Source organism: Heterodontus francisci, chromosome 25, assembly GCF_036365525.1.
Source record: "Heterodontus francisci isolate sHetFra1 chromosome 25, sHetFra1.hap1, whole genome shotgun sequence".
Taxonomy (NCBI): Eukaryota; Metazoa; Chordata; class Chondrichthyes; order Heterodontiformes; family Heterodontidae; genus Heterodontus; species Heterodontus francisci.
In genome coordinates, this window is record NC_090395.1 from 19,367,185 (window position 1) to 19,380,178 (window position 12,994).

A 12,994-nucleotide genomic window follows, 5' to 3' on the forward strand; every position below is an offset into this window, starting at 1 on the left:
CTCATTCAATTTCAGGATGTAATTGCCATATAGAATCATAGAACTCACTTCAAAGCATATATTTACAGGTCTAATGAACAACATCCTTTTAATTTTAGAAGCAACTGTAGCCAAATTTATTTTTAACTTGTGAAAGAAGAAATTAAGAGATTTTGTTCTTCTGGTGTCAGCATTGGCTCAGTTGATAGCACATTCACCTCTGAGGCAGAAGGTTGTGAGTTCAAGTCCCACTCCAGAGACTTGAGCACAAAATCTAGGCCAACACTAGTGTAGTAAAGGGAGTGCTGCACTGTCGGAGGTGAGATGTTAAACAGAGACCCCCTTTACCATCTCAAGTGGATGTAAATGATACTGCGGCACTGTGGGAAGTACAGGGGAATGTAGGTCTGAATCTTGGCCAATATCAATCTCTCCACAGATGGTCATCTGTTGGTGGAACTTTGGAAGGCGCAAATTGGCTTCCATGTCTCCCTACATTACAATAGTGACTATATTTCTAAAGTACTTCAGGGAGTGTGAAGCACTTTGACAGTCTGAGGTTGTGAAAGGCTATGTATAAAGGCAAGTTCTTTCTTTCCAATGTCAAATCTTATGCATTACCTGAAACTAAAGAATATTACACTAAAGGAGCTTTAGAACTCCCTTGATGGGTGAGGGTACTATTTGGGTTAACACTAAGTCACGTAGACCAGATAGGCTCCAGTGTCAGACAAGCCTGGGCACTTGTATGGCCTCAGTTCTCCTGGACTAAGAGAAGGAGGAATGTGAGCCCGGATTTATGTTCCTGATGGCTATCCAGGGACTCCTGTTGGGAAAGGTTTAGACATCAGGTGAGAACAGGATTGGATTCTGCTCTGATGCCTTCCAAAGTCAAATAGATTGCTAAATCCTCACTTCACGCTCAAACATGAAGAACAACCATTTGACAACAGGAATGAATGTAAGTAAGTCCCTAAAAAATGCATCCTTAAAAAGAGGAAAGAAAGTGAGGGGGAAAATGCACTGAATTATATTAAAAATATGGAATGCTTTTTATTAACCAACATATTTGGTAGTTATTACATTTAAGAAGGCTGTGTACTCAAATAGTTACTGAGAATCGGTTCCCAAATGTTTACCATAGACTCAGTTACTCTACTCAAAATCTCAAAGAGAAATTCACAATTTTCATTGGCTTTTTAAAATAAGTCAATACTACTGAAATCAAGGTGTACCTCCATTCCCTTTGTATGGTATGCGTAACATTCTGTCTCTATAGGTTCCTCTTTCTTAACAACTGGAAGCATCAAATTCACTTGTGTCTCTTTACTAACTGCCTCAGTCTTTAAGTTATCCATTTCCATAGACAGATGAAGGGGTAACTCTAGTGGCTCAGAGTTTGAAGGGGAATTGCTCTTTTTCCACTGTTCCAGCTCTTTTTGGGATATTCTGGTGAGGCAGATTCGCAGATTGGTGTGAATTCCTGCCTTCTTCAGTAACTGCTCATCTGTTTTCTCTCTAGAAGTCCCAGAAATTGGCTCTGAATGCTGACAGGAGGTGAGAACAAGGAAACAAGAGGAAGAAAGTTTTTAACTGTTCAACAAATACAAACATTTTTTTGGCAAATAGCTGAAGAAACTTGAATCGTAGTGCTTACAAACTGAACTGCACAGTGGAATGAAAAACAATCTTCAAGTAAGATACATTTTAGTACAAGAGATCACAACATTAAAAATCACATTTATCATCATGCCGATGATATCATTAATGTCTGATGCTTTTGATAACAACTGTGGTAGCCAAATGGCCTACAACTTACAATCACTGTGTAAATGAGGCCCACAGCATACAAGTTCAGGAAACGTACAAGGTAAATAAGATAGCTATGGATCAAGAGACAGCACTGTAAATCACAGTGAAACTCAGGTCGCCTCTACTTCAACATCTCAAAACAGAAACATACTAAACTATCCTGCATATTATATGCTAAGTGAAAAGGGAAGAGGAGTCCAGGTGTCATTTTGCTCAGATTATTTCTTTTTACTAAAATATTCTTTAAAAAAAATTCAAAAACTTTAAAAAAAAAGCTTCAAAGTGTCTGATATGAATGGAGACCCGTCCATTGGGTCTCTGTCACTTGTGGGCTACTCCATGCTGTTATAGGTAGTTCAAAGCATGACTTCATGGGTCTCCTCAATTGACCTGATATACAGTTGTGTCCCCATTGCAATTAATGGAGCTGCTCCCTGTCAACAGCTTTTCACAGAGCAGAAAACTGACTGGTAGGTCTCCATGGAAAACTAAAAAGCATAAAATTAATTTTATGCTCTTCAGGGTGTGGCATGTTAGTCATAGAGAATGGAACACTTTCCACTCCATGGACTCGGATCAACATCAAGCACCCTCAAGTTAGGTACAGCATGGTTAGATACAGAGTAAAGCTCTGTTTATCTATGTACCTGAACTCCGATCATAGAAAAGAACTCTTTACTGCATCAGTGAGACATTCTTTCACTTTCCACAGCTGCCATTGGGTCTCTTTAACATCGCCAAAATTAACAGTGTTGTTTTGTAGCCATGCATAATGGAAATTACATTTAAACTAGCCAAACACACTTCACATAGCACTTGAAACAAAAAATATTCCTGCTTGATTTTTCTTCCCTTTAAACGCTACGTACCATTTTTTCTGAAGCAGAGTAATCATGACATAGTGAAAGTCAACTAGCATTACATTAAAATGTGCCCCACGATTTGAATACAAATGGTATGTTGTGTATGTCACTGCAGGTAACTGAGAAATAGCATAGCTTTTGCAGGTTGAAATGTTGAATTCATGAGTTGATGCTGCAGAACTGAACAATCTCAGTTGGATAAAAACAGGAGAACAAATGACTGACAGTGCATTGCAAAGGAGCATCAGGCTCAAGTGATGTTTGGTCAGTTCAATAATGCAAGCCTGATATGACGCTCAACATACAGAGATCTTCTAATAGTTCATCAGACACGTGCAAGGACTGAACACTTTATATAATGTTCTGTGGAATGAGTTGTAGGTTACTAAATGAGTAACAGTGATAGCTGTGCAAAAGTTTTCATTTGTAAACATTACTCAATATATACATAAATTTAACATTGTCCGAATTGCCAATATGTTTTTGTAAAAAATAGTTTATAGACTAGAAGTTGACTGTAACACAGAGCACCAATATGAATACACAGCCCTAAAGTGTCAAGATATTTTGGTTAAGATGGCAGTAATGGTTTTACAGTTTGCCTCCGCAGCCTTAAGTAGGAGAAAATTGACAGTAGTCCCACATCTCATTGCTATCCACCAACCCTTGGATGCTTGGCCAGGAAAGTTGCAGGCTTAGCACTCCCACAATCAAATAGCTGTTCTATAATCTCTGTACATAATTATCAGCAAAATACCAAAAGGTAACAAACTGCCTCTTGCAATGTATCTCAACAAGAGTCAGCACATAAGGAAAAGAACAGCTGGTTAAAATGTGTAGCTCATCTGAATCTGTAAGTACTGTTGTGTCATTGACTTTAATAGTCATAGAGTTTTACACCACAGAAACAGGCCCTTCGGCCCAATGCGCCTGCGCCGACCATCAAGCACCAGTCCTAACTAATCCCATTTCCCCGCACTTGGCCCGTAGCCTTGTATGTTTTGGAATTTCAGGTGCTCATCTAAATATTTCTTGAATGTCGTGAGTGTTCCTGCCTCTACCACCCCTTCAGGCAGTGTGTTCCAGATTCCAACCACCCTCTGGGTGAAAAATTTCCTTCTCAACTCCCCTCTAAAACTCCTGCCCCTTACCTTAAATCTATGCCCCCTAGTTATTGACCTCTCCGCTCAGGGAAAAAGTTTCTTCCTATCTATCCTATCAATGCCCTTCATAATTTTGTATATCTCAATCTCCGCTCCAAGGAAAACAACCCCAGCCTATCCAGTCTGTCTTCATAACGGAAATGCTCCAGCCCAGGCAACATCCTGGTGAATCTCCTCTGCACCCTCTCCATTGCAATCACATCCTTCCTATAGTGTGGCGACCAGAACTGTACACAGTACTCCAACTGTGGCCTAGTCAGCGTTTTATATAGCTCCATCATAACCTCCCTGCTCTTATATTCTGTACCTCGGCTAATAAAGGCAAGTATCCCGTATGCATTCCTAACCACCTTATCTACCTGTGCTGCTGCCTTCAGTGATCTATGGACAAGCACCCCAAGGTCCCTCTGACCCTCTAGGGTCCTACCATCCATTTTATATTCCATTGCCTTGTTAGACCTCCCAAAGTGTCTCACCTCACACTTCTCAGGATTAAACTCCATTTGCCACTACTCCGCCCATCTCACCAGCCCATCTATATCGTCCTGTAACCTAAGGCTTACATATCTGCTCCTCTATCACTGCCTGACTGTTTGGAGGCCTGTAGTACACTCCCAACCAAGTAATAGCCCCCTTTTTGTTTTTAAGTTCTACCCATATGGTCTCATTAGAGGAACCTTCTAAGATATCATCCCTCCTTACTGCAGTAATTGTCTCTTTAATCAACAGTGCAATGCCATCTCCTCTTTTACCCCCTCCCCTATCACGTCTGAAGATTCAATACCCTGGGATATTAAGCTGCCAGTCCTGCCCTTCCCTCAACCATGTCTCAGTAATAGCAATAATATCATTCCCATGTGCTAATCAACACCCTCAATTCATCTGCCTTACTAATAAGACTCCTTGCATTAAAATAGATACAATCCAACCTTGCATTATTTGCCTGAGCCTTAACAGATCTACATTTACTCTGACCTCCGGACTGACTTAGCTTCACATTTATATTTGATTGTATATCACCATTTACTGTGCTTCCACTCTGTATCCCACCCCCCTGCCAAATTAGTTTACCCCCCCCCCCCCCCCCCAACAGCACTAGCAAACCTCCCAGCAAGGATGCTGGTCCCGTTCCGGTTCAGGTGCAACCCATCCATCTTATACAGATCCCACCTTTGCCAGGAACAGGCCCAGTGATCCAAGAATCTAAAGCCCTCCCTCCTGCACCATCTCCCCAACCATGCATTCATCTGCTCTAACCTCCTAATCATATACTCACTAGCCTATGGCACTAGAAGAAACCCAGAGATTACAACCTTTGAGGTCCCACTTTTTAATCTGCTGCCTAGCTCCCTAAATTTTTTTTGCAGGACCTCATCCCTCTATCTACCTATGTCATTGGTACCAATGTGGACCATGACCTCCGGCTGTGCACCCTCACCCTCCAGAATACTTTGTAATGTAATGTACTTTTAAGATCTTAGTAGCTAATGAGCCAAGTACCAGTATGTAATCATGTCACTCAGAGCCAGAGTAATTCTGTAACTAGAATACCAAGAGGCAAGTCCTGTAAATAGTTAGCACTGCATTGTATATACTGGTTAGCTGTTTAATAAACCTGTTTTGAAATCTTCAATCAACTGAACTCCACGCATCACATTTATGTTGCATCAGACAACATAAAAAGCTTCTCATTACATGCTGGAAGCTGGTGAGAAGACAGAATCCAAGATTGAAGTCCACAGGAAAACTGCTTTAAAAACTATAAACAGCTAAGAGAGAAAGTTAAAAGAAATACTGGCCCAAAAAGAGCAAAGAAGAAAATAAAACTCACCTCAAGCTGCAGAAGTACAGCTGCAGAGCTGAACGACAGGCTGCAAATCAATCACTGAGCGGGTGAGTTATTGTGCCATCGGTACAGGAACTCCAGTAAAAAAAAAGCTTTGAGGTGCTTGCAAAGTTGATTTTTCTTTTAAAAAAGGCTCAGTAAAAGAAAAAAAAAAACAGGGAAAACCCAATCCCTATCTCAGGCTATCGATTGTTTACAAAGGCTCTCCCATGCTGATCGGGTCGCGCCAATACACGAGTCCCCGACAGCAAAAAGCGGGGGAATCCTCCATTCACGCAGCTCGCAGCTAGAGCTATTAAAAGAAACCCATTAAATCACTTGAATGCTGCAGAACCTTCACTCACTCAGCCAGAATTTTAAAAAAACTCATAAAACCACTCAAGCGTGAAAAATTATCTATTGAACAGCTGCATAAATGAACCGTAGCAAAGAAAAAGCACTTGAAATACCTATTGCACAGCTGTATAAACAGACAGACTAGAGTGCTGGAAGCTAGAAAATGAACAAGCTGCTCCTGTCAATCAACCAGCCAGTCTAAAGAAGAGGGGTTCTTTTTTAAAGGAAAAGCAGTACACAGAGTCACAGTGCAAGGTCTTAAAGCAAAAAGAACAGCAGGAACATGAATATCAAATGTCCTAGCATGAACTGGAAAGCCTTGGATATCCTATCCAAGTTCAAACTGTTCCAACAGAGAACGCAATTATGCATTCAAGACCAAGTAATTGTAGAACCAGAAAACAGGCTGTAAAAACAATGATAGCGATTGGAAATGAGGGATTGCATAGAATCAATACCTCTGGATTATCTGAATAGGACCAGAAAAATCCCACAAAGATATGGGAAGTGCTGGAAGATCAGCTCCAATTGGGAGTGACTTTTCAAATTCACCGCCTGGAATTGATGTCTTACAGTCATCAGCCACAGGAATCAATAGACCAGTTCATCAGTAGATGCCGCAGCAAGGGCAACGAGTGCGATTTTTCAGAAGTTGAGCTGTCAGACCGAATAATGGAGCTAGTGATTGTATCAACACGCATTGAAGCATTTCAGAAGGACCTCTTGGGGAAAAAGGTCACAGCATTGACGAACTGCTGGCAGATGGTAGGAAATACGAAGCCATTGTAGCTGGACAACAGCACCTGCAAACATTACATGCAGCCAAATGTATCGGCACCATAACCAGGTCGAAAAGGCAAGCAAGCAGTGTGGTAAGTGTGGTTGGTCCCACTCACAGCAAAGTTGTCCTGCAATTCGTGACCTGTGCAAGGTGTGCAGTACAAAAGGGCACTGGGCCCACCTATGCAGGAATTCTGGCTCCAAAGATGCAGCCAGAAGTCATGGTCAGATGCAAATAAACCAAAAACAGGGCAACAGCAGCAAGGAAAGCACCAGAGACCTGCATAAACTTCTCCAGAGAGAAGTAATTTTCAGTCAGAAGACGATCAGGCTTTTCACATTGTGAACTTGACACATCATGCTGATGGCTAAGCGACTGGAAACTTTCCCCACTATGATCATCATGTGCCCAAAGAAAGTTGGCAAACACACACTCAAGGTCAAGATTGACACTGGCGTTGGTGCAAATATCTTACCAGTCCGAATCCTCAAAGATATGTACCAGAGTCGTTGGAGATCAATGATGCAACTGCCAACTGCCAAACTATCTGCATATAATGGGTCACCAATCCCTTGCAATGGCATGTTAACAATGCAATGCAGATATGGGAAGTCGGCATGGAACCACAAACCTTCTACCTGGTAGACACGAGCAGACCAGCAGTGGCAGGACTACCAGCGTGTAAGGACCTCAACATCATAACTATCCATGAGGTTACCAAGGTGCCCATTATAGCAGACGAGACCAAGGGGAATTTTCCAAGGACCAGAACCCGTTTGCAGACTCTTGAACAGCCTCAAACGGTGCAGTCTTGAAATCCAGCAATAGCACAACTATGCTGCGCCTTCACTTCTGCTCTCTAGAGAGCCACCAGCTCCACAACGAGCCAGAACAGACATGTACCTCCATGAGACCAAGTACTCTGCCCCCAACAAGTCCTCGACCTTCAGCCACAATCCTTCAGACGCAGAGGATGAGGAGCGGCGAAGTACACGCCCTGAAGAGGAAGAGGAGGAATGAGTTGAAGCATTGTCTATTGGCTCTTTGAGATGAGGTGCTGGAGCTTTCCAAGAATGACAAGACCTCAAAGGTGGTCATTTTGAGAAAAACAACAGAGTATGTTAGCAGGCTGAAGGCACAGCAAGAGAAACTAAATGCAGAGAGGGAGAAACTTCAGAAAGAACAGCAACAGATGAGACGCAAACTCCCTGAGCAACCACCAAGACGATTTATGGACTTTTGAGCCTCTATATCTGTAAACTTTACAATCTCTATCCATGTGTAAATAATTTTGATATTTAATTTTATATGTTTCTTACTTTTAGCACACAAGACTTATCTTTGGAAAGAAGGGGGATGTTGTGTGATTGGCCTTGAAGGGTAATGTACCTTTAAGCTCTTCGTATTCTAATAAGCCAAGTACCAGTATGTAATCGTGTAACTCAGAGCCAGAGTCACTTTGTAACTGGAGCACCAAGAGACAAGTCCTGTAAATAGTTAGCTCTGCACTCAACATAAAAAGCTTCTCATTACAGATACCTAATACAAAAGTGGGGACAGAAACATAACTGCTAGTCATACACAGATCATCTCTCTATCGCCTCAGTCCCATACGGAGAAGAATGGCCCAACGATAAAAGTTATTTCTCTCTCAAAACCAAATTGCTGCTCCATCTGAGCATAGCATTTCATGCTTCAACGAATTTTTTGTTTTTATTCATTCATGGGATGTGGGCGTCACTGGCTATGCCAGCATTTATTGCCCATCCCTAATTGCCCTTGAGAAGGTGGTGGTGAGCTGCCTTCTTGAACCGCTGCAGTCCATGTGGGGTAGGTACACCCACAGTGCTGTTAGGAAGGGAGTTCCAGGATTTTGACCCAGTGACAGTGAAGGAACGGCGATATAGTTCCAAGTCAGGCTGGTGTGTGACTTGGAGGGGAACTTGTAGGTGGTGGTGTTCCCATGTATTTGCTGCCCTTGTCCGTCTAGTTGGTAGAGGTCGCGGGTTTGGAAGGTGCTGTCTAAGGAGCCTTGGCGCATTGCTGCAGTGCATCTTGTAGATGGTACACACTGCTGCTACTGTGCGTCGGTGGTGGAGGGAGTGAATGTTTGTAGATGGGGTGCCAATCAAGCAGGCTGCTTTGTCCTGGATGGTGTCGAGCTTCTTGTGTATTGTTGGAGCTGCACCCATCCAGGCAAGTGGAGAGTATTCCATCACACACCTGACTTGTGCCTTGTCGATGGTGGACAGGCTTTGGGGAGTCAGGATGTGAGTTACTCGCCTCAGGATTCCTAGCCTCTGACCTGCTCATGTCGTCACGGTATTTATATGGCTACTCCAGTTCAGTTTCTGATCAATGGTAGCCCCTAGGATGTTGATAGTGGGGGATTCAGCAATGGTAATGCCGTTGAATGTCAAGGGGAGATGGTTAGATTCTCTCTTGTTGGAGATGGTCATTGCCTGGCACTTGTGTGGCGCGAATGTTACTTGTCACTTATCAGCCCAAGCCTGGATATTGTCCAGGTCTTGCTGCATTTCTACACGGACTGCTTCAGTATCTGAGGAGTCACAAATGGTGCTGAACATTGTGCAATCATCAGTGAACATCCCCACTTCTGACCTTATGATTCACGGAAGGTCATTGATGAAGCAGCTGAAGATGGTTGGGCCTAGGACACTACCCTGAGGAACTCCTGCAGTGATGTCCTGGAGCTCGGATGATTGACCTAATGATTGAACTAATCTTCAAGCAATGCAATTTACTTTTGTCTGGATATTGAATGTTTATCACTCAACCATTAACTTATTAGAAAATTGCAGTGACTCAAATTAGGGTAGCAAGGTCATTTGAGACCTCAGGGGGTGCCCATCCCTGCCCTTTTGCAAAGTGCCCAGGCCCAACTAAGGTCCCATGCTCAGGGTTACGAGCCAGGTCAAGAGCTGATTTTCTGCAGTGATGGTGGAAGAGCTAGAATCTTGAGGGATAACAGCTGCTTACAGGCAGAGGATCCTTTGGAACGAGGCCTTGTATTTCCTTTCAAGTACAGCAGGAAGGCAATGGAAAACCACCTCATGTACTTTTTCCCTAGTCCTATTGTTCATTTCTCATGCAAGTCAAAAAAAAAAATGGAGCAACTGAAAAGGAAACCATAAGGCCGTGAAGCATGGAGAAATGAGCAGAGGACCCTTGGGCAGGTCACCACTACTATTGACTTAATAAGGGCAATTGCAATGCCAGATCTCTGTACTGAGCAGATAAGCAAGGGACCATATTTTCCATATAAAGTTTAAGTTACAATTAACAATGACTGGAACATACAAACCTAACAGTTAAAAAAAAACTCTGTTCCACATAATACAGGAAAAGTCTTGCTAGAATTTGAATTAAACTACTTCTGTACAGTTAAATATTGCAACTATCAGCTATTTAAACATTTAAAGGAGACAAATCTAAAAAGTGTGAAGTGCAGCACAGAGAATACAGATGTTTCTTCATTCTATCCAACTAAACTTAAAAATTATGAAAAGTCTTACCTCATGCAGAGTGCCTGCTATATTTTGAGCCCTGTGCTGGTTCTCCTGCTCAACAGGTTCAGGATCAGGGTCCTCTGGTTCCATTTTGATTTTGGTCAGTAAATCAGTCTGCGATACAATGGCAGATAAGGTATTCTCTTTCTCTGCATGACTCACAGCAGCTTGGACATTCTTGGGGCATGGGCTGGGCAATCCACCGTTCTTCTGCACGACTAGGTAGACTTTACCGTTGTACATAACCAGGGCATTTTCCTTGAATGGAGAAAATAAGTCGGCCTCTGTTTGTGTAGGTGCAGTTGACGGTGATGGTATCAGGTTGGTGGTGCCTGTGTACTGCTGATCAGCCAAGCTCTTTAAGATCTTTGAGGCCAAGTTATTGGACGATTTAACTGGAATAAGGCAGTGTGCTGATGACTGCGGATTCTTCTGCACAACCCATTTCATTGGACTGTCCTTGGACTGGGTCTGTTTGACATTAAAAATTGCTCCACCATTGAAAACAGCAGGTGTAGTTGTGCTTGGAAAAGGGCTACCGCCAGCAGTGAGGGTTGTGGGTATCCGCAAAATGTTCTTGGGGCGAATGATCGGGAGGCGCTTCTGCACTGTCTTCACGGTGTTCACTGGGCAAACAAAAATGACAGTCGGAGATTGCTTTGTAGATTCAGCTCTGTTAGTGAAATTGGTCACTGTGGTAGACAATATCTTTTGCTGAATAGCAAAGGGCAATGAAGATGCTAGAACAGATTTGACTTCTGCATTTGCAGGGATCTGAAGATGATGGCCAGAAGGCAACACTGGAGACTTCAAAAGCATGTAAGTCTTCTGGTCCGCAGCTGAAGTGGGAGATGATGGATCCCCCTGCATTGGTACACCAGGCAAAGCAAGTGTTGTTATATTATAAGTCATTTGATCTGGAGCCAAAATGGGAGATGCTTGGGCCCTCTGCACTGGTACTCTAGGCAAAGTAACTGTTGTTAGATTATAAGCCTTTTGGTCCATAGGCAAGACAGAAGATGCTTGGGTTTCCTGTACAGCTGGACCAAGCAAAGCAACTGTTGCTAGATTAGAAGACTTTTGGTCTGCAGCTAAACTGGGAGATGCTCGGGTCTTCTGGACTGGTGGACCAGACAAAGTAACTGTTGCTCGATTATAAGACTTTTGGTCTGTAGCTATATTGGGCGATGCTTGTGTATTCTGCATAGGTAGACCAGGCAAATTAACCGCAGTTAGACTAGGGCATTGCAAAGATGTAATGGCTGGTGCCGCAAATATGTTTTCACGTGAAGGATTGACTGGAGATGTCCCACTTTGGCTGGCTGATCCTTCGAGAGATGTTATTAGAAACCTTCTTGCTTTGGTGTGCTGCAACATGGGAAGACATGCTGTTGGAGCATTGCAAACTGTTGTTTTAGGTTCCGTTGAAACATGGATCATGGTTGACACATTTACTTTGGAAGAGGTACCATCAGTGGAAACGGAAACAGGAACGGGAACAGTAACAGGAACAGGAACGGGAAGAGGGACAGCTGGAATGTAATGTCCAGAGATGTTGGAAAGTGGAATTAGTTTCAGGAGGTTTTTTCCATCTGGACTTGTAGTCTGCACAATCCGATACATGCATCCTGAATTGCTAGGAGAGACATTAAAAACTTTTATTAAGCGATACAGGCACTATTTTTTTCATATAAAAGTATCTTGCATGGTATCAGTAACCAAGTTACAGCATATTCTGCCCATTTATAGTGTAACATACAAGCAATTCTGTTCACACAAGTAGTTGATCCCATCTTAACTCAACTGTGACAAAATAATGCCTTTTCTGCAAAAGAACTCATACATACAACAGAACACCATTGCATCATTTCCCATACATGACTTGGAGTGCTATTTTTGAAAAAGGTTTCGCAATAACCGTTACAAATGCCATGTAAAGAGCAGCTTCCTTACTGCCTGTTTTTCCCCCCTTAAGTAACTAAACTGAAAGTTGAAAACAATGGAAGACACAAGTAATAGCAGGAGGAATTCATTAGGTGGCACTTTCACAGCCTGCAGGAAAAAGGCTGAAGAAACGACGAGTTTCACAATTTGAGATCCCAGGAAAGAATGAGCTGAAATAATGGCGGACCAGTGGCGCAGTGGTTAGCACCGCAGCCTCACAGCTCCAGGGACCCGGGTTCGATTCCGGGTACTGCCTGTGTGGAGTTTGCAAGTTCTCCCTGTGTCTGCGTGGGTTTTCTCCGGGTGCTCCGGTTTCCTCCCACAAGCCAAAAGACTTGCAGGTTGATAGCTAAATTGGCCATTATAAATTGTCACTAGTATAGGTAGGTGGTAGGGAAATATAGAGACAGGTGGGGATGTTTGGTAGGAATATGGGATTAGTGTAGGATTAGTATAAATGGGTGGTTGATGTTCGGCACAGACTCGGTGGGCCGAAGGGCCTGTTTCAGTGCTGTATCTCTAATCTAATCTAATCTAATCTAATGAGCCCTGATTTCTGTACTCAGTTTGCAACGAGGAGAAAGACAGTACAGAACAGTATATTTGAAATTGGGAGGAACAAGGGAGAAAATAAACACAGGAAGAACAAGAGAGAAAGTGCTTCAGAGAGGTGCAAAATGCTCAAACACATCACTTTCCACTTGAGTATCAAGAAATAATTGTCTTCAGCATTAAACAAT

At 42.8% G+C, this 12,994-nt stretch overlaps 1 protein-coding gene across 7 annotated transcripts in view; it reads right to left on the reverse strand.

The window, feature by feature from the left end:
• lrif1 (ligand dependent nuclear receptor interacting factor 1) overlaps window positions 1–12,994 on the reverse strand; it is a 45,885-nt gene that overhangs the window by 10,005 nt on the left and 22,886 nt on the right. For all 7 annotated transcript variants that reach the window (XM_068056949.1, XM_068056954.1, XM_068056950.1 and 4 more), the window contains 2 exons: window positions 10,317–11,946; window positions 1,215–1,526 (listed from right to left, as the gene is read on the reverse strand). In XM_068056949.1, coding sequence (XP_067913050.1) covers window positions 1,215–1,526; window positions 10,317–11,946 — 1,942 coding nt within the window. The remainder of the gene's footprint in view (window positions 1–1,214; window positions 1,527–10,316; window positions 11,947–12,994) is intronic.